Source organism: Hemitrygon akajei, chromosome 7 (assembly GCF_048418815.1).
Source record: "Hemitrygon akajei chromosome 7, sHemAka1.3, whole genome shotgun sequence".
Classification (NCBI taxonomy): Eukaryota; Metazoa; Chordata; class Chondrichthyes; order Myliobatiformes; family Dasyatidae; genus Hemitrygon; species Hemitrygon akajei.
In genome coordinates this window covers 77,435,774-77,457,267 of record NC_133130.1, presented here as the reverse complement: position 1 = coordinate 77,457,267, position 21,494 = coordinate 77,435,774, and the positions used below count along the sequence as shown (strand labels likewise).

The following is a 21,494-nucleotide window of genomic DNA, read 5'->3' as shown; positions in this document are numbered from 1 at the left end:
TGCAGCATAAAAACTGGCCTTTGCCCACGTTACAAGCCTCCTCCCATCCATTTGTTTAGCTTGCTTTCATTTGAATATGAATTTTTTTTTACCTTAAGCACCCCGACATAGTGGGAAATTCCACATGCAAGGCACTGTTTTAAGTAAAGTTGTTGATCCTGAATTCCATTTTTCTCATTATTCGCATTTCATGTTAACCGCTACATTAGTAAGTGACTGCCAATCTATGTGCTGCTAGGGAGAAAAGGGGGATAGATTATATATCAGCACTTGATGCCAGCTTCAGGTTCTTTCACTTGATTAGTTCATCAGTATTCTGAATTCTCTACCCAGTGAATGTGCTTGCTCAGTCATTGTTTCTTGAGGCTAATACTGATAGATTTTTGATACCTATGGAATTAAGGAATATGAAATTGCAAGAGAAGGTGCTGAAGTGGAAGATCAGCTGTGTTCTAATTGATGGCAGAATAGACTCAATGGGCCAAATGGCCTACAACTGTTCCTGTTTCTGATACTCAGCAATAATCAAACACTGCAACATCTGGAGACTGTTCTTTCTTGCTGTGCTCCCAAATAAGCAATTATATTTTGTGTGTATCTAGTGACAGTGAGTTAACATTTCACTGACATGCTGTATCATTTCTGTTTGCCTAAAATTGATGACTGTAATCAATTTTACAGGATGCTTTTTCAATGCCTACCTGAATATATGATAAGTTTCCTAAAATGTGTGCATTCAATTTGATATGTTTTTTTAATGGTTGTATAATTTGCAATTAGGAACAAATCCTGCAACTAATATTTGTGTGACATGTGCAAATTGCATCCCTTTTCTGGTGTTAGAACCATAGATTGATGTAGCTGAAAATGATAATATCCAACTAATCACATCCATTCTGACTCTTGGAACAAACTGTTCAATTAGCTCTACTCTCTTGCTCTTTCTCCATGTCATTAAAAATTTCTGCCATGAGTATTTATCCAATTCCTCTGGAAAACTATGTTCAACTGATTATTTTTACTTCCAGGTGGATCGTATTATCTTCTGTGTTTTCTTGGAAAGTGATCACAAGATCTACAAGGAGAAAATGCTTCACCATTTTCCAATAGGTATGTTATTGAAACAAATCTAACTTCATAAAAACAGCTGATTTTTTTGGGTGTACAAATGTGTGCATTTAAGTTAAGTACTGAAGGAGCTGGAAATATAATACACAAAGGGGAAGTACTTGAAACACTCAGCAGGTCAGGCCATAAAGAGAGAGAAACTCAAGTTAACATTTAAGGTAAATGACCTATAATTCACACCTGGGATGAAATTAGCATTTAAAGTCTGTTACGATAAAGGGTCTTTGACCTGAAATTTTTGCTCTGCTTCTCTTTCCATGACTACTGCATTACTTGTTGAGTCTTTCCAGCATTTTTTGTCTTGGTTTGAAATCTGTCCATCTACCTTCAGTTCGTGTTGTTGAGAATACTGCATGTTATTATCACTTGAAATCTCCATGGTCCAATGCAACAGTCAAATAGAGCTTTGACCAGCAGCCAATCCTGACACCAGAGGTTTGGAGAGGAGGGGATCTTCAATCAGTGCCACTGCCCGAGGATAAAAGGCAGGACCAGGTCACAGCAGCGTAATAGAGCTTTGACCAGCAACCAATCGGCATTTGGGATTAATTAGAGCAAATTAGAGGAATACAGGCAAGCACTGCTGCTGTCGTTGCAGTAGCCGTCATCTGAGTGGACATAGTCAGAGTGGTGATTTTAAGGCTTTAGATATTTGAGTCTTCTGCGAAGAGAGCTTCACTCAGAGAAAGCAATGAAAGAAAAGCTCAATATTTTTTTCTTCTCTTCCTTGTATCTGCTCAGCTACGACCACAGAGATGCCAGGCAGGATAGTGAAATGCTCCTCTTGTGGGATGTTGGAAGGCAGAGAAACCTCCAGTAACCCTGACTACTGCTGTGAGAAGTTCATCCAGCTGTAGCTTCTACCAATTGCATTAAGCAGTGGGAGCTGGAACTCGATGAACTCCGGATCATTCGGGAGACTGGAAGAGTGAGAGATAGGACACATAGGGAGGTAGTTACACCCTTGGTGCAAGACACAGGAAACTGGGTGACAATCAGGAAGGAGAAAGGGGTTAAGGAAACAATGCAGAACACTCCTGAGGCCATCCCCTCAACAACAGGTATATCATTTTGGATACTGTCAGGGGGCAGAGAATGACCTAGCAGAGGTTGGGCTTCTGGCACTGCCTCTGCGACTCAAATGGGAAGTGGGGAGAAGAGACATGGTGGGGTGATAGTTGATTCATTAGTTAGGGGAATAGAAAGGAGGTTCTATCGGTGAGAAAGAGATTCCTGAATGGTATGTTGACTCCTGGGTGCCAGGGTCTGGGATATCTCAGACTGAGTCCTCAGTAATGTTAAGTCGGAGGTTGAACAACCAGATGTCATGGTCCATGTAGGTACCAATGACATGGGTGGGACAAGTGACGAGGCTCAGTGTAGGGAGTTCATGGAGTTAGGTCCAAAGTTAAAGGGCAGGACCTCCAGGGTTGTGATGTCAGAATGGCTACCTGTGCCACTTGATAGTGAGGCTAGAACTTAATAATCAACTTCCACATATTCCCAGCCACTGAGGTCAGACAAACTAGCCTATACTGTAGTTTCACTTTGTCTGCCTCTCTGCCCTCTTGAAAAACGGAATATGAAAGTAAGCTCACCAATGGTATTAAAGAGGATACATGAAGTGTAAAAGAGAGGCAAGAGTCGATATAAGACTGCTAGAAAACAAGACTGGAGAGGTAGTAATGGGGACAACAAAATAGCTGCTAAACTGAATAAATATTTTGCAGCAGTCTTCACTGTGGAAGATACTAGAAGTATGATGAAAGTTCCAGGTGTCAGGGGCATCAAGTGTGTGAAGTTGACATAACTAGAGGGAAGTTTCTTGGGGAAACTGAAAGATTTGAAGGAGGAGAAGTAAACTGAACCACATGGTATACACTACAGAGTTCTGAAAGAAGTGGCTGAAGAGATTGTGGAGGCATTAATAATAATTTTCAAGAATCGCTAGATTTAGGAATGGTTCCATAAGACTGAAAAATTGCAAAAGTCACTCCGTTTTTCAAGAGGGGAGAGAGGCAGACAAAGTGAAACTACAGTATAGGCTAGTTTGTCTGACCTCAGTGGTTGGGAATATGTGGAAGTCGATTATTAAGGATGTGATCTCAGGGTACTTGGAGACAGATGAGAAAATAGGCCATGGTCAGCACGGTTTCCTCAAGGGAAAATCTTGCCTGACAAATCTGTTGGAATTCTTTGAAGAAATAACAAACAGGATAGACAAAGGAGAATCTGTTGATGTTGTGTACTTGGTTTTTCAGAAGGCCTTTGCCAAACATGACGCTGCTTAGCAAGCTATGAGCCCCTGGTATTACAGAGAAGATTCTAGCATGGATAAAGCAGTGGCTGATTGGCAGGAGGCAAAGACCGGGAATAAAGGAAGCCTATTCTGGCTGGCTGCTGGTGACTAGTGGTATTCCACAGGGATCTGTGCTGGGACCAATTCTTCTTACGTTATATGTCAATGATTTGGATGATGGAATTGATTGCCTTGTCACAAAGTTTGCAGACAATATAAAGATAGATGGAGGAGCAGGTAATTTTGATGAAGAAGAGAGGCTACAGATGGACAGACAGATTAGGAGAATGGGCAAAGAAGTGGCAGAAGGAATACAATGTCAGGAAGTGTATGGTCATGCACTTCGATAAAAGGGGAAAAAAAGGATGATTATTTTCTAAATGGAGAGGAAATGCAAAAGCCTGAGGTGTAAAGTGACCAGGGAGTCCTTGTGCAGGATTCCCTAAAGGTTAATTTGCAGGTTGAGTCTGTGGTGAAGAAGACAAATCCAATTTTAGCATTCATTTCAGGAGGACTAGAATATAAAAGTAAGGATGTCATGTTGAGACTTTTTAAACCACTGGTGATGATTCACTTGGAGTATTGTGAACAGTTTTGGGCCCCTGATCTAAGAAAGGATGTGCTAAATCTTTACAGGGTTCAAAGAAGGTTCACAAAAATGATTCCAGGATTGAATGGCTTGTCATATGAAGAGTATTTGATAGCTCAGGGCCTGTATTCACTAGAATTCAGAAGAATGAGGGATAACCTCATTGAAATCTATCAAATGGTGAAAGGACTTGATAGAGTGGATGTGGAGAGGATGTTTCCTGTAGTGGAAGAGTCTAAGACCAGGGGGCACAGCCTCAGAATAGAGGGCCATCCTTTTTGAATGGAGATGAGGAGGAATTTCATTAGCCAGAGAGTGATGAATCTGTGGAATTCTTTGCCACAGGCAGTTGTGGAATTTTTATGTATATTCAAGGCAGAGGTTGATAGATTCTTGATTGGTCAGGACACAAAGGGATATGAGGAGAAGGCTGGAGATTGGGTCTGAGAGGAAAATTGGATCAACCACAATGAAGTAATGGAGCAGACTTGATGGGCCAAATGACCTAATTCTGCACATATATCATAAGGTCTTATGGTCTTAAAAAATATTTGTAGTTTGGATCTGGACATTACTAGCAATGTCAGCATTTATTACCCATCCATATTTACCCTAAGATGATGAGCTTTCTTAGGCCAACTTTGGATGGTAATTAAGAATAATTTACATTGTTGGGTCTAGAAAAGGCTTTACTGAGTAAGGATGGAATATTTCCTTACCATAAAGGATTTTGATGAACTAAGTGAGTTTTTATGACTAGTGTCTCATTCGTCATCACAAGCTGTTCTGTTTTTAAGTTTTCAATTATTGATTGAATTTGAATTCCACAGCTACCACGCTGGGATTTAAACCTATGTCTACTAAATTGCCTATTATTTAAGCCAGCACCTAAACAAAATCAGCAAATCTATGGTGTTCACCTCTAGACCCCGACATTCGGGATGTTGTGTCTTTTAAGTTATGACTTAAATTAACTGGAGTCAACTACAGCTACACAAAATATCATCATTCTTTTAACTGCTCCCATATGTTTCTAATTTTATATGTACTGCCTGTCGTAATAAACATCCTACGACCAGACCAATAACTAGATCATAATCATTTGTCAGAGTGTATACTTGCTATTGGAATGTATGGAGCATACTCATTCCAGAACCTTGACAGAGGAAAAAAATCAAATACCTTTGTAACAGAAAAAAGGTGTGTGATTGTTCTCCTCCTGGTGTCACATGATTGTTGAAGTAGAATAATAATTTTACTTTGTATATTTTAGCTTAACATAATCAGTTAGTGCCACCTGATCCTTATAAACAAGTCTTTTGCAGTTCTCAGTAAGTCGAATATTTATATTTGACTACGAATTGGGATCCTCTTCATCTTTGGTGGAGAGGTGTTTGAGGGGGAATGGCAGCGAGGGTGACACAGTGTACATTGTTTCCCAACAATGCTGAAGGCCAAGGTGACTCCACATTCAGTCTTCAGACATTTCCCATGGAAGCTGATCACATGAAATGGCAAAGCTCAGAACTAATGGTGACTGAACCTCTCTTGCACTAGTTGCTGCCTCAGGAGGTAGAAGAGTGGGAGAGGTAGGTCAGGGGCAGTGACGGCGGCACCAGTGGTTGGTATGCAAGGAGGAATAAGAATTAGGTGCAGTTGTGAGATTATTGGCCGGTTGGTGGTAGCTTACCACAGATGGAAAGAAGGAAAGTTAATCAATGCCCAGCTTTTGGCATGAACACAATAGCTTGCAGCTTGATGTGACTGATGGATCAAGGTTGGAGAAGTTACAACCAACGAACGACAGAGGGGACTGGTGGATGAGGTAGATTATTATTCCTGCTCTTGTTACCCATTTAGAAAATTATACCTTCTAGCTATCCCAGTCATTATTGTTAAACAATGTTTAAGGTCCATTCCTTAGGGTCCAATATTTTCCTGGACATAAGCCGAGTTTACAAATTTGAGAATGTCTGTTTTGTGGTGCCACTGAAAAATCTAAATGTCCTTACATTTATTGCGATATAGGTGGAGACAATTTTACCCATGAAATCTCAGTTAGTTCTCAATGCAGTTCTTACTCATTTCCATGCAAATACCGCATAGGCCTTACCAAGATCAGGATCGAACCCTGATTGCCAGCTCTACTTGTTGTGCCATAGTGACATCATTAATCCTTGTTCCAACAGTTGTTCACGTCAATGAGTGTGATGTCATAACATGTATTTGCTCAGGTGTCTAATGTTGTGTACATGTAGAAACTGCCCAACCTTGTTTTTGAGAGCCTTACAGCATAGTAGTAGGCTCTCCAGCCCACGCTGCCTAATTACACACATATTACCAATTAACCTACTAACCTGTGTCTTTGGAATGTGGGAGGAAAGCGGAGCACCAGGAGGAAACGCAGGAGAACGTGCAAACTTCTTAGAGGCAGTGGCAGAGTTGAACCTGGTTCACTGGCTCCGTGCTGAGCTCACCACTGCACTACCATGCTGCCCCAAACCTCAAATAAAATTAGATGCATCTTCCAGGGGTTTTCGTATTTTCCCATATAACTCTACATAAGTGATTAGGAACATAAACTACTTGGGTGACAAGGACAGCAAGGGAAAGAATTACTGTTGCCCAAGGTTACAAAGTCATCAAATGTATTAAGTGACAATACACTCAAGGTGATGGGGCAAATCTGAAAATTAATTAATAGCCCAGAAACCTCAATGTGCAGACTTGAAGAAATGGAAGTTGAGTTTTGTCTGCGCACAGGAGAAATAAAGTATTAAATATGCTGATCAACTGATCATTGAGTTTAACAGTTAATGCAGGAGTAGTTCAGAAGCAATCGAGTCATACCAGAAACTTAATTTTAGTTTGTGAAGCCTGCAGTTCTTACCTAGAATAGACATAGCATCATTTCTCCTGAAAATCATCTGTTAACTTTAAAGTTGTATGGCTGTTCAAAAATAAATCACATTAATGTGAAAAAGCAATCATACACAGTGAACAGATACACTGAGCATACCACTTTAGCCGATCTCCTGGTGTAAGTCCGAAGATTATAGACTATGCGACCAGAGCATATAAGAGCAGAATTACGCCATTTGGCTCATAGAGTTTGCTCTGCCACTTCATCATGCTGATCCAATTTCCCTCTCTCCCCCAATCTCCTGCCTTCTCCCCGTATCCCTTCATGCCCTGACCAATCAAGAATCTGTCAACCTCTGCCTTATATATACATAAAGTCTTGGCCCCCTCAGCTGCCTGTGGCAGAGAATTCCACAGATTACCACACTCTGGCTAAAGAAGTTCCTCAACTCTGTTCTAAAAGGATGCCCCTCTATTCTAAGGCTGTGCGCTCTGGTACTAGACTCTCCCACCATAGCAAACATCCTCTCCATATCCACTCTTCACTATATGATAGCTTTCAATGAGGTCAACCCTCATTTTTCTGAACTCTAGTGAATACAGGCCCATATGACAAGCCATTCAATCCTGGAACCGTCTCCAGTTTCAGCACATCCTTTCTGAAATAAGGGACCCAAAACTGCTCACAATACTCCAAGTGAGGCCTCACCAAGCTTTATGAAGTCTCAACATTACATCCTTGCTTTTATATTCTAGTCTTCTTGAAATAAATGCTAACATCGCATTTGCCTTCCTCACCACAGACTCAACCTGCAAATGAACCTTTAGGGACTCTCAAGTCCCTTTACATCTCACTATTTTGTATTTTCTCTCATTTAGAAAATAGTCATCCGTTTTTCTCCTTTTACTAAAGTGCATGAGCATACATTTCTTGACAGTGTATTCCATCTGTCATTATTTGTCTTCTGTAGCCTCTCTACTTCCTCACACCTACATACTCCTCCCTCCTATTTTCATATCGTCTGCAAACTTTGCAAAAAAGCCATCAATTCCATCAACCAAATCATTAATATATAATGTAAGAAGAATTGGTGCCAACACAGACCCCTGTGGAACACCACTAGTCACCAGCAGTCAGCCTGAAAAGGCTCTCTTTATTCCCACTCTTTGCCTCCTGCTAATCAGCCATTGCTTCATCCATGCTAGAATCTTCCCTGTAATACCATGGGCTCACAGCTAGTTAAGCAGCCTCATGTGTGGCACCTTGTCAAAGGCCTTCTGAAAATCCAAGTATGTTGCGTTCAATAAGGTGATAGAGGGCACACAGAATCACTTTAAGCCAGCGCCCTTGAAGATTGTAGAAAGCAACAAATCTGAAACCAGAAACCAAAGATCAGGAGAGGCCAGTAATTATTATTTATTTGTATTGTAGAATCTATGTAAGGTCTGTAAATTTGGCACCTTCCTGACATGTGTAGTAATTTAACAGATGAGCAAATTCAATCTAAATCATTAAACATACAAGCTTTAACTTTTGACCCTGCCTGTAAGATCATCACATCAATGAAGGTGTCTGCAAAATATGCCAAAGTATTTTGGCTAGTGTACCAGTTTTAAACAGTAGCTGTTTCAACTACAAAAGGAAGGGCATGTAGCCTCAGTATTGAAGAATGAGATGAAGAACCATAAGTAGGTTACTTGCCTCCTCAGTCCTGACCCCGTCATTCAATATGATCATGGCTGATCTACCTCAGACCTCGTATGCTCTTCTGTGCCAACCTCAATTCACCGATCTTCCAAAAATTTGCTACTTCCTCTTTAAATGCCTCCAATGATGTAACCTCTCAGCCCTCTGTGGTGAAGAATTCTAGAGAATCGCCATTCTCTGCAGCAATAAGTTCCTACTCTCCTCGGCTTTAAATAAGTGCTTCAATATTTTGTGGCTCTTTGCCTGAACATCAGCCTGAAGGGATCATAATGCAAGAACAAAACCAATAGCAGTAAGTCACAAAGCAGAGGCTTGCTTGTTATTAAAGCTGATGGGCAGAGTGAAGAGGAAAGCTTAAACAGCAAATATGCTGCGAACAGCAGGAATGGAAAATGCAACAAATTTAAAATTAGGGTGAAATTGATGACCTGAATATCGATGTGAACAAGCTTACAGCTGCTGACTGCTTGATAATGGGCAGGGAGAGGTTCATTAAGAAGCTCAGTAAAAAGCCATCAATAAAATACACACTGGGTTTGAAGACGTATTCTGGTGAGACCATGAAAACCAAGTAAGGATGGGTGGATTCTCGTGATGTTAAAATGTAGATCTACCAATCATCAAGGAACAGCATGGAAACATGCCCTTCAACCCAATTAGCAACATGCTAAGTACGATGCCCATCTAAGCTAGTTCCATTTGCCTGCATTTGACTCATATCCCTCTAACCTTTATACGTCCAATTGTCTTTTAAATGCTGTTATTGTACCTTCCTCAACCACTTACTCTGGCAGCTCATTTCATAAATACGCTACCCACTGCATGAAAAAAATTATCTTTCAGATCTCTTTTAAATCTTTCCCCTCTCACCTTAAAGCTATGGCCTCGTTTTTGATTCCTTTTTTCCGTTTATGATTCTATATGTCAAGGAGTTCAACGCAGAAACAGGCCATTTGGCCTGCAGTGTTGTGCCGAACCAGCTAAAAAGCAAATTAAAAACTCCCAAACACTAATCCCTCCTACCAATACCACGTCCATATCCCTGCACCTCTCTTACGTCATCTGCATACCCAAACCTCTCTTAAGAGCCTCTAATATATTTGCCTCTACCACCATACCAGGCAGCGCATTCCAGGCATCTGCCACTCTCTGAGTAAAAAGCTTACCCCTCACATTCCCCTTGAACCTACCCCCTCTCACCTTCAATACACGTCTTCATAAACCCGAGGAAGGAGATGCTCTCTGTCCACTCACTCTATGCCTCTCATAAACTTATAAACCTCTATTAGATTACTCCTCAGCCTCCAATGCTTCAGAGAAAACAATCCAATTTTATTCAGAAGCCTCAAAGAAGTACAGCATGTTCTGCAAGGATTAGCATGCATGAGCATGAAGCATGCTTTTACCAATTACTGTTGGAATATGGAAGTACTCCATTAGATGTGTGTAAATGTCCTTTTACACTTCTTTCAGGTTACCCCTCAGCCTATATAACCATATAACCATTACAGCACGGAAACAGGACATCTCGGCCCTTCTAGTCCATGCCGACGCTTACTCTCACCTAGTCCCACTGGCCCACACTCAGCCCAAAACCCTCCATTCCCTTCCTGTCCATATACCTATCCAATTTTACTTTAAATGACAATACCGAACCTGCCTCTACCACTTCTACTGGAAGCTCATTCCACACAGTTACCACTCTCTGAGTAAAGAAATTCCCCCTCATGTTACCCTTAAACTTTTGCCCTCTAACTCTCAAATCATGTCCTCTTGTTTGAATCTCCCCTACTCTCAATGAAAAAAGCCTATCCACGTCAACTCGATCTATCCCCCTCATAATTTTAAATACCTCTAATAAGTCCCCCCTCAACCTTCTACGCTCCAAAGAATAAAGATCTAACTTGTTTAGCCTTTCCCTGTAACTTGGGTGCTGAAACCCAGGTAACATTCTAGTAAATCTCCTCTGTACGCTCTCTATTTTGTATGCCTCCTACACTCTAAAGAATAAAGTCTTAGTCTGCCCAGTATGACAGGCCCTCGAGTCCTGGTGAATATTCTTGTAAATCATAGTTAGGAAATAAATAAAATTTGCAGATGCTGTAAATCTGATCTAGAAACAGAAAATGCTGCAAATTCTGAGTAGATCTACAATGAAAGAAAAAGAGTTAATATTTAATGTTTCTGTTCTTCCATCCAAACACCTATATATCAAGTCTAGTTTCTGAAATTCCAGAACAAACAAGAAAGTATGGAATTTCCATTTGGGCTTTGAAGATGATTTTTGAGATTGATCAGAATCAAAGAATTGTGAAGATGGAGAATTAAGGTCAATTTGCTTTTGATTGAATTAGTTATCATATGATCAGAATGTTTACAATGAAGCCACTCTGTGCTAGTATCTGCAATTTCAATAGGACATGGAAATTTGTTAAGGTTATTTTCAAAGCTTCTTTGAAGAACCACAAAATCCTTAGGGATCCATTGGAGTTCCTGGAATTTGACTGATCAAGAGGGAATGGGAGCATCCACAGTACTGCTGAGATCTCAGGTCTCTTTGGAAATATGCAGGAGCTCAGCAATGACAGTGGAAAGATAATATGACACACCCATGTACTTCCTTCAGCCCCACTTCCATCAATTGTGGCTGAGTCTGCAGAAACCTGGTAGGCTCCATTAGCCACCACAGAACTGACACACAGTAGAAGCAAGTTATCTTTAAGTTCAAATGATTGCCTAAGAAGGAGTGTTTGAAGAATCATATATGAATTACACAGGAACTGTGGCAACAAAGCCAATTGCATATAATTTTGTCTGCTGGCCAGATTTGGATGGTGACAAAGAGTAGCTGACCAGTTGTTGCTAGCAATGTGTATCAGAATCAGAGAAAATACTATTGAAAGTGTGGGCAGCCAACACAAAGTATTGAGTTTTGTGAAAAGGAAATCAACCACTTTCTCATCCTCATTAAAACTTGTGCAGAATTGGAAATTTTTTCCATCACAAGACAAATATTTGTGTGTCATGGCATATGGGAGGCAGTAGCTTCTCACAACAGCTCACAATTTTGTCTTGGCAATTTAAGAAAATGATAAAGAAAAAAAAGATATTTTGAACACATGCATTAGTATTAAGTGGAACAAGTGAATGTTCTCTCACACGAGTCAAAGAAGCCTAAAAGAAGTACAGTATTTTCCGCAAGGATTAGCATACATGAGCACGAAGCATGCTTTTACCAATTACTGTTGAAATATAGTACAGAACTTCTAATGATAAGGCTGAATTTAGTATGACTGGAAAACAAACTAAGTGCTGGAAATTTGAAGTAAGATAGAGAATGGTGGAAATACTGAGCAGATCAGGCAGCATTTGTGGAGAGAGATGTCGAGTTAATATTTAGTGTGCTGACTTTTTATCAGTTCTGAAGCTGCTGATATGCTGCGTATTTCCAGTTTTTTATTATTTGGTACCATTGGATCTTATTAAGAGAGTAGTACAAAAACAAGGATGTCAGGAGTTACTAAGTTGCATAAAAGCCTATATGCTTTAGCACCCAATAAGCTAAGAAGCATGGATACTTTCTTATCCTCATTCACATCGCTGACATTACAATACTGTTAAACCCTCTCGCTATACGATTCCCAGTCCTCACTAGCACTATCAGATTTATCATCTTTCCTGACAAAAGCCATCATCATGTTATTTTCACTTTAACTTTGCTAGTTGTGCATCTTTTACTGTGTAATATGCTGTTACTCATGTGCCCCTTTGTTAGGATCTGTGATGGCCTTATCCGTACTGATTAACTCTTTCCTCTCGCTGTTTCTCTCCAAAGTCTGTCATCCTATAACTGTCAGTGCCATTGCTGATATTTGCTGACTTTCAGATCTGTACTCCTCACCAATTGTTGTGTCTGTACAACGACATATCAATTCAGATAAAAGCACGTACGTGGGAGATGACTTTAACGGATGTATTCACGTTGCAAGGAGAGGGAGAGAGAAAGATCTCTTATGTAGCCAACAGATCAATGCGTATGTGTAGTTATCATTCCATAGTCAGTGCTAAGGGGAGTCATTGCTCCAAAAGAGATGGATCTATATATTACAGAATTTCATCCAGGCCCTCTTGTGTAGGAAGACTCAACATTCTGCTGAGTTAGGAAGTGAGTTGCTTTCCTCCAAAAGAAAAGGTTGAAGTGAAGGTGAAGAAAAGACTTGATTTATGAGAAGATCAACCAGAATTTGCAATGAGTTACATGAGGCCTTCAACAGTTTGGGTCGACCATAGATATTGCATCCTAGCTGTCTAGCTGTGCAAGCCAGGGCAGTACGATATGGCGAGCAAGCTGTTGAGCATGTAACAAGTTCCCCTCTCCATGCATCTGATGAACTCAAAGGAATGGTTGAGACCAAAACAGTTTGGTACCAACAACGTCACAAGAGTTGCCTTTCAACACTGCTCCAGATTTTTTCCTGGAGATTTACTCCCGATGCCTTCCCCTTAAGTGGGTATAGCCACAAGCTGGCAGAGACTTGAGATCAGAGTTTTCCTTCTCCTAAATGAGTTGCCGACCACGGCCGATGAGCCCCATCTGCCCAAAGTTTTAAGGTTCAGTAACCCAACTTTGTCCCTTCTGTCAGTAGAAATGGTTCTGCCAGGCTTTGTAGCTAAGCCATATGTGAAGGCCAGGAACTGGACTTGATTGTTGGAGGCTATTTGAATTGCACACAATTGAGCATTTAATAGGTAGTGGGAGCATGTCCCCATTATCACACCTGGCTATAACAGCCTAAAGGAACCAATAGTTCCCTAGTTAATATTGTTATTTCTTATTTTTTAAAAGGGGGAAGGAGTATGTGGTTTGTTTCTATTTATGGCCATACTGAATGTGATAGATAAATTATAACAGCGCAGAGTATTTTCACGTATCAACAAACTGTGAAAGTTAACGTCATGTAACACACATGCACCGAGCTGGATAAAAATTGTCGGAGTAATATCTTACAAGTATTGGAAAATTCCAGTTGTCCAAGTTTGAGAATTCAGCCTCTGTAAATGAACACAACACAAACAAAATGCTGGAGGAACTCAGCAAGTCAGGCAGCATCTATGGAAAAGAGTAAATAATCAATGTTTTGGGCTGAGACCCTTTTTCAGGACTGAAAAGGAAGGGGGAATATGCTTGAATAAAAAGGTGGGGGTAGACGAAAGAGGAAGGGAAGACAGTGAACAGTTGGAGAATGGCAAGGAGAAGGGGACCCAGGGGCAAGTAATAGGCAGGTGAGAAAAAGTGAAAGGTCAGAGTGGGGAATAGAGGAAGGAAGGGGAGGGGGTAAATTTGTTCACTGGAAAGAGAAATTGATATTCATGCCATCAGGTTGGAGGCCACCCAGACAGAATATAGGCATTGCTCCTCCACCCTGAGGGTGGCCTCATCTTGGTATGGGAGGAGGCCATGGATTGACATGTCAGAACAGGAATGGGGATCAGAAGTAAAATGTTTGGCCACCAGGAAGTCCCACTTGTGGCAGATGGTGTGGAGATGCTCAACAAAGCAGTCACCTAATTTTCAATGAGTCTCACCAATGTAGAGGAGGCCACGTCAGGAGTATCAAACCCAATAGTTGACCCCAGCAGATCTACAGATTGAAGTATTGCCTTACCTGGAAGGACTGGTTGGTGACCTGAATGGAGGTGAGGGAAGAGAGGTATGAGCAAGTGTAGCACCTAGGCTGTTTGCAGGGAGGGATGAATGGACAAGGAAATCAAGGAAGAAGCAATCCCTGCAGAAAGCAGAGGAGCAGGGAGCTAAAGATATGTTTATTGGTAGCATCCCTTTGGAGATGGTGGAAGTTGCAGAGGAAATTGTCTTGGTTGCAAAGGCTGTTGGGATGGTAGGTAAGGACAAGAGGGACTCTATCACTATTACATGGTGGGAAGATGGGGTAAGTACAGATGTACGGGAAATGGAGGAGATGCATGTGAGGTCAGCATCAATAGTAGAGGGAGGGAAACCCCATTCTTTAAAGGAGGACAACATCTCAGATGTCCTGGAATGGAAAGCCACGTACTGGGAACAGATGCGGCAGAGGCAAAGAAACTGAGAAAAGAAGATAGCATTTTTACAGGAGATAAGGTGGGAAGAGATATAGTCGAGATAACCACGGGAATCAATAGGTTTATTAAAGATGTTGGTTGAGAGTTTGTTTCCAATGATGGAGACAGATCAAGAAAAGGGAGGGAGGTACCAGAGATGGACAAGGTGAATTTAAGGGCAGGGTGGAAGTTAGAGGCAAAATTAATAAAATTAACAATTTTGGCATGGGTGCATGAAGCAGTACCAGTGCAGTCTTCAATGTAGTGGAGGAAGAGTTGGGGAGTAAAACTAGGGAAGACTTTGAACATAGACTGTTCTACATAGCTGGAGGTTATGCGAGTGCCAATGACTACCCCTTGAATTTGGAGAAGGTACAAAGAGCTGAAGAAAAATATTGTTCAGGGTGTGGACCATTTCTGCCAGATGGAGGAGGGTAGTGGTCAAGAAAGAAGTGGACTTTGAGGCCTTCCTGATGGCCAAGTATATAGTGACTGAACATCCATGCTGAAGATGAGACTGTCAGGGCCAGGGGATAGAAAGTTACTTTGAAGATGGAGGACAGCATAGGTGCTGTGGATGTAGGTAGGAAGGGACTGAAATGAGGGTGATAGAATGGAATCAAAATGAACACTTGCCATTTGAAATATACAATTGAAATATACTATATTCCAAAGCACTTATTTTGTCACTACACTATCAAACTTCAGCCTTTTCAAGACCTGGACTGATGTAGTAGTGTTTAAAATCCAGTAAGGTTCAGCAGCTTTACTACATTCTTAGACACTGCTGCAAAACTTTCTGCAAATGCATGAACCATACTGCTGGGAAAAGGAAACTCTGTAAGAGTTGGTTCTCTCTGGTGTGCTAAAGCTAGCTTGTGGTGTCTCAAATTATGGAGTGGAGAGTTCCAAGGACAACTGCAAGGAAAAGCTCATTGTCAAACATGCTATCAAAGTGTGCTGAGGTAAAAAGGGGAGCACTGGGAATTACAGTTTGGATCAAAATGTTCCAGCAATTCTTGACCATTTAGTTGAGTCACCCACCCCAAATGCTTGCTAGCTGTTACTGCATCCAAGTCTGTATTTTCCACAAAGGTGGGCTGAAAAAAAAAACAACAGTGAGCCATTCTCCTTAACCAGAATGATTATATTGATTACCAACATCCAAACAGAACAGCATAGGAAAAACATTATTCAAATTGCTTTAGAAAGCAATACTGATACAGACATAATAACATATTCACACTATAGAAGTCAAGAAAGATTTTCCGGTAACAGAAATGGAGATAGCAAAATTGAGTTTGGAGGATATGATGTCAGACCAGTTATGGGAATATACCTTTGAAAGGCTGGATTGATTTGGAAATATAAATATAAAGCATTTGTATCACGTGCATTCCGAACAGTCTTACAATTACGGCTGCAGCAAAAGGATTCAATTGTTGACCTTAAAGAACTACAAAGAACAGTATGAGAAAAATGTTTTGAATATTTTGGCACAATTAAGATGAAAGACAGTGCTCAGATCAGTGTCAAATGGCCCAGCATAGTTAGGTCTGGGAAGAGAGAAAGTCTCCCAAGACTGCAGAGTACAACCATGACAAGCACGTACCCAAGTGGCCATTCTTGCAAGTCCCCAGAGACTGCTGGACGAAATTTTCTAGCTATCGTGGACAACTATTCAATGAAGAAAAACATGTGGACAGAAGGAGCAACACTGAATGCATGATAGAAATTCTCTGATCTGTTTTCACCATATGTTGTCTGCTAAAGTATTGGGTTGTTGTTAGGGTTTGTAACTCCAAAACATACAATTAATTTGAAGAAAAATATGGGAATCTGAAATATGACTCTTAACTATAAGTGAGGTGCGCAAGTATCCCATGGTAGCATCATGATGTATGAAATCCACTTATTTTTACATACAACTGTAATTAATTATTCAAATGAACAAGAATGTTTAATCAAACAATAGTTACAATATTACTTAAATGCAATTGAAATATTAAATACACTGCACTCCTCCCTGTTTAGCTATAAACTCCAACTCAATACAGAACGCATTTCAACTATATTCACACTATTCTATATAATACAACTACTAAACAGGCATCAACAGCATGGTAAATTTTTAATTGTCCTATGCAGACCTAAATATTTAATCACTGTGGAGGCTTTCTTACTTTTGTGTGATAATGTCTTTCCTAACAAGAGGATCACTCTGCTTGGGAGGTATGTGAAACAATCTCGAGTTCGGGGGCCCTCCTCCATGCTGGTTGTAGGAATTGTGTCTGAGACTGCAGGAAGTGGTTCTGACAGTGGTAGCAGCTCTTCTTCTCTAACAATTGACTCTGCTCTCCTCAACTGATCGATGTGTCTTCTCCAGATGGCATCTACTCCTTTGCAGATTGTGTTTGAGGACATCCTAGTGTAAATGCAAAGGGCGACCCAGGAGCAACATAGCTGGTGAGGTGCTGGTTATGGAGTGTGCTACATTACGATATGCAAGGAGGAAATTGGCTAACTTCTGATTCAGTATTAGTGTAGTGTGTTCTACTGATATTGCTCACAGAGCATTTTTAGACTCTGGACAAACCTTTCCACCAAACCATTTGTACCTGGGATGACTAAAACTGTTCCAGCACAAACTATAGTCCATTCTCACTGACTAAGTGTTTTGGACACCAATCCTTGAGAAGAGGATTCTCAATACATTAACAATTTGCAGAACTGTAGTGGAAACTATTGGGAACACTTCTGGCCATTTTGCAGCTGCATTTACCACTATTAGAAAGTTGTGCCTCTGAATAGTCCAGCAAAGTCTACATGAATCCTCTGCCAGGGCAATGCAGACCATTCTCAGGGATGTAGAGGCCCTGCTCTTGGCATCCCGAATAGTGTATGGCAAGCTGCTTAATCTGCTGATCTATTCCAGGCCACTGGGCAAAGCTTTGAGCTAACATTTTCATTCTCCACACATAAGGCAACTTCTGTCAAGAGCAAGTTCATCCTGGCACTGATAAAATTTGGAAGCTGGAGATAAGTTGCACATTCCATCCATTTTGTGTGCTCATGTAGATCTGAGGCAGTGTGGGGTCTTTTCTGATTTCCCTTTGGATCATCTCTACCACAATAGGGAGACTTCTGACATACGTTAAGGAAAATACATTAAGAGGAGTGTCCTTTTGTAATAAATTTTCTGGTATTTCCTTTTCCAAGGGTAAATGGACGAATCCATTAGCATTTCCATGATTGGGCATCCTCTTGAATTCAATCTTGTAGTTGTGTCCTCCAACAAATGTAGCCCATTTCTATAGTCATGATGCTGCTGTTAAGAACACATTTCTGTAGATTGGAAATGGACACTAGTGGTTGTTGATCAGTAATGAGGGTAAACACTCTCCCATACAAATACTGGTTGAAATATTTTACACCCCAAACCAGACTCGAAGTCTCTCTATCAATCTGTGCCTGTACTTAATTTTGCTCTACAGTGGTAAGGGAACATGATACAAAGACTATGGAGCATTCACATCCATCACTCATAACATGTCACGTGATTGTATCTATACCATAAGGCAAGGAGTCACAAGCAAGTTTCACTGGATGATATAGCTCATAATGTGTAAGTATTGTGCCTGGCGTCACCATTTCCTTTGCCTTTCTGAAAGACACCTCATGCTGTTCTGTCCATTGCCATTTTTTCCTGATGTGCAGTTATGAGTTCAAGGGATAGAACTCAGTAGCCAGATTTGGCAAGAACCTGTTATAGTAATTGACAAATCCTAAAAAGGACTGCAACAATGACACACCCTTTGACCTTGGGGCATCCACTACTGCTTGAATTTGTGTAATCCTTGTGCATCAATACTGTGACCACAGTAAGTGATGTTTGGCTTTAAAGAATTTACACTTGTCACTTCATGCTCTGAGCCCATAATCTTCTATTATTTTTAACATTTTCTTGAGATTTGGGAGATGTTTCTTGTCATCCTTACTGATAACAATGATGTCATTCAGTTAACACTGAGTGTAGGTGCAGATGTTACTCCAAAAACAAGCCTATTATAGAAATACAACCCTTTGTGAGTGTTATTAGTGAGAAACACTTCTTCCATCTTCATCTGTAGTCTTCAGCTGTCCACTTTGCTGAAGTGTTTTCCTCCAGAAAGGTTTGCAACAATATCCTCTATCCTGGGCAGATAATATTGATCTACTTTCAGTAGTGAGTTGATAGTGACCTTAAAATCATCACAGGTCCTGACAGACACATTCTTTTTGGCTACTGGGCTCCATTCAACCATGTTCTCTAGCTCACTGACTATTTTATCACAAATGGTATAAGGAAGCAGACAGTCCTTGTAAAACATGTAGGCGACATTTTCATTTAACGTTATCTTACTCTTGAGTTTTCCAATGCCATCCTTGAACACTGCTGTGGGATCATCCAGTACCTTTCTTAATTTGCTTTCAGTTGACTCCGTTGTTGGGGATGTGGCATGCAAGTAACGGATGGATCTCCAATCAAGTTGTAGTTGTCTCAGCCAATCACAAGCCCATAATGCTGGCCCTCCTGTTTTTAATCACATACAAGCCCGGCGTGGTTTGTTCCTTGTTGTATTTCACTGTTAGGAATGTCATTCCCACAGGAGTTATCTTTTCTCCAGTATAAGTTTTTAGTTGGATATCTACTGGCTTCAGTACTAAAACTAAACTGAAATCTTTGAAATGCTATTTTAACTCATTTTGTGTAGAGACTGAAGCAGCCAAGCCAGTATCCAATTCCACTTTAATTTACTGACCCATTCACTTCTGGTGTAAGCCATATGGCTTGTCTACTGGTAGTTTTCAGGTTGTAAATCTCAAGGCTACACAGTGCTATGTCACTCTCATCCTTATCAGATTTTTCATCAACAGCATACAGATTAGTGCTCTTTTTGAAACAGCAACTTGAGTTTTTAGCTTTTTCTCTTTGCTGTGCAGTCCATTTATTTTTCTCAGCCCGACATGTTCACTGAATGTGTCTTACTTTGTTGCATATTTTGCAAGTTTCACCATTAAACTTGCATTGGTCTAGTTTATGTGAGCCCCTGCGATAACAGTTTGTTCAGTCAGGCACAGTTCTGTTTAAATGTTGCAATTTTATTCCTGCTTATTTTCATTATTAAATGCGGAAGAATGCTTAATCAAGCAGTATGGTCTCATTTTCAAGGACACTTCATCAATGATCTCAATACTTAATGTTTATTTATTTATTATTATTATTTCTTTACTCTTTGTAGTTGGACTGTTTGAGTGGTTTTTCACTGATTCTGGTATGGTTATTATTCTGTAAATTTATTGAGTATTGCCACAAGAAAATGAATGTCAGAGTGGTATATGGTATATTATGTACTTTGATATAAAAATTAACTTTGAACTTTGAACTTTTAACTCCCTATTAAGAATCATCTAAACTTCAGGGATTATTGTGATCATTCTTTTGGATGCTTACAGATTTCTTTGACTGCAAAAAATTGTGGGCTTCGTGAGAGATCTGAAGTGATTTTATAAAGGTGCAATAGCATAGCGATCTCAGCCTGAAACATTGATTGTTTACTCTTTTCCATGGATGTTGCCTGACCTGAGTTCCTCCAGCATTTTGTATGTATCCCTCATTGCTATTGTTCCACATTGCACTGTGGGTTCAGTATAACAACTGTGAAGTTTGTGAAGACAGTTCTATAGGATGGGTAGTAAATACACAGTCCTTTTTTTTTCAAAAAGGCAGCCTAGCACCATGATATAAATTGGGGGACCGCTTTGTCGAGCACCCCCGCTCCATCCACAATAAGTGGGATTTCCTGGTTACCAACCATTTTAATTCCCATTCCCCTTCACTTCTCTTCTGTTCCCTACCTGGCCTCTTATCTCAATTTCTCACCCACCTATCACTTCCCCCCATTGCCCCTCCTTCTTCCCTTTCTCCCATGATCTACTCTCTTTTCCCATCAGACTCTTCTCCAGCCCTTTACTTTTCCTACCCACATCACTCCACCAAACACCTTTGATCTCGTCCTCTTCCCCTCCCCATACCTTTTTATTCGGCATCTTCCCCCTTTCTTTCCAGTCCATTCATTTCCTTAGATGCTGCCTGACTTACTGAATTCCTCCAGCATTGTTTGTGTGTTTCTCCAGATTTCCAGCATCTGCAGAATCTCTTGTATTTATCATATAAATTAGGTTCTCTTTTGTCTGTTGCATTCCACATCATAAGCTTCCACTGTATCTGCCGTATGAAGAATTATCGCCCAACATCACAATCGATTTTTACTTCCTGAAGCAACAAACATTCTTTCTTTTCTTTTCACTGTTGAACCATGGACTTTGGTAATTCTTAGGGTTCTTGCTATTCAGATCTGTAATGCTCTCCTCTGGCCACAAATTAATAATTGGCAATGACTGTGGTCTGTTATATTACTTAGTTTTATATTTGTTGTTCCTTGCCATCTAAGCTCCTTAGAAGAACTGGCAGAAAATCATTTGAGTTACATCGCACTGAGTCATCAGGGATGCTGTAGGTTGTTATTGTATGATGAAAAAAACATAAAAGCTTCCTCAGTGGTACTTATGTGTTGAGATAAAGTCTTAAAAACACTTTCTTACTGGACATTAATACTTTAAAAGGCATTCCTGCTTATGAAAATGTAAGGGTTATCATATTGAACTTTGAGATAACAATTGTTTAAAATGACATTTGTTCCTTGTATTCTCTGTGGTAGCATTCACATTTCTCAGTCAAAATGTTGCTAGTTGCAGTCACCTTACAG

General features: G+C 40.4%; 1 protein-coding gene across 1 annotated transcript in view; it reads left to right on the top strand.

Annotated features, from left to right (window-relative positions):
- macrod2 (mono-ADP ribosylhydrolase 2) overlaps nt 1-21,494 on the top strand; it is a 1,184,924-nt gene that overhangs the window by 1,089,125 nt on the left and 74,305 nt on the right. Inside the window, exon 10 of the mRNA XM_073051265.1 lies at nt 1,029-1,110. Within this exon, the coding sequence (XP_072907366.1) occupies nt 1,029-1,110 (82 nt within the window). The remainder of the gene's footprint in view (nt 1-1,028; nt 1,111-21,494) is intronic.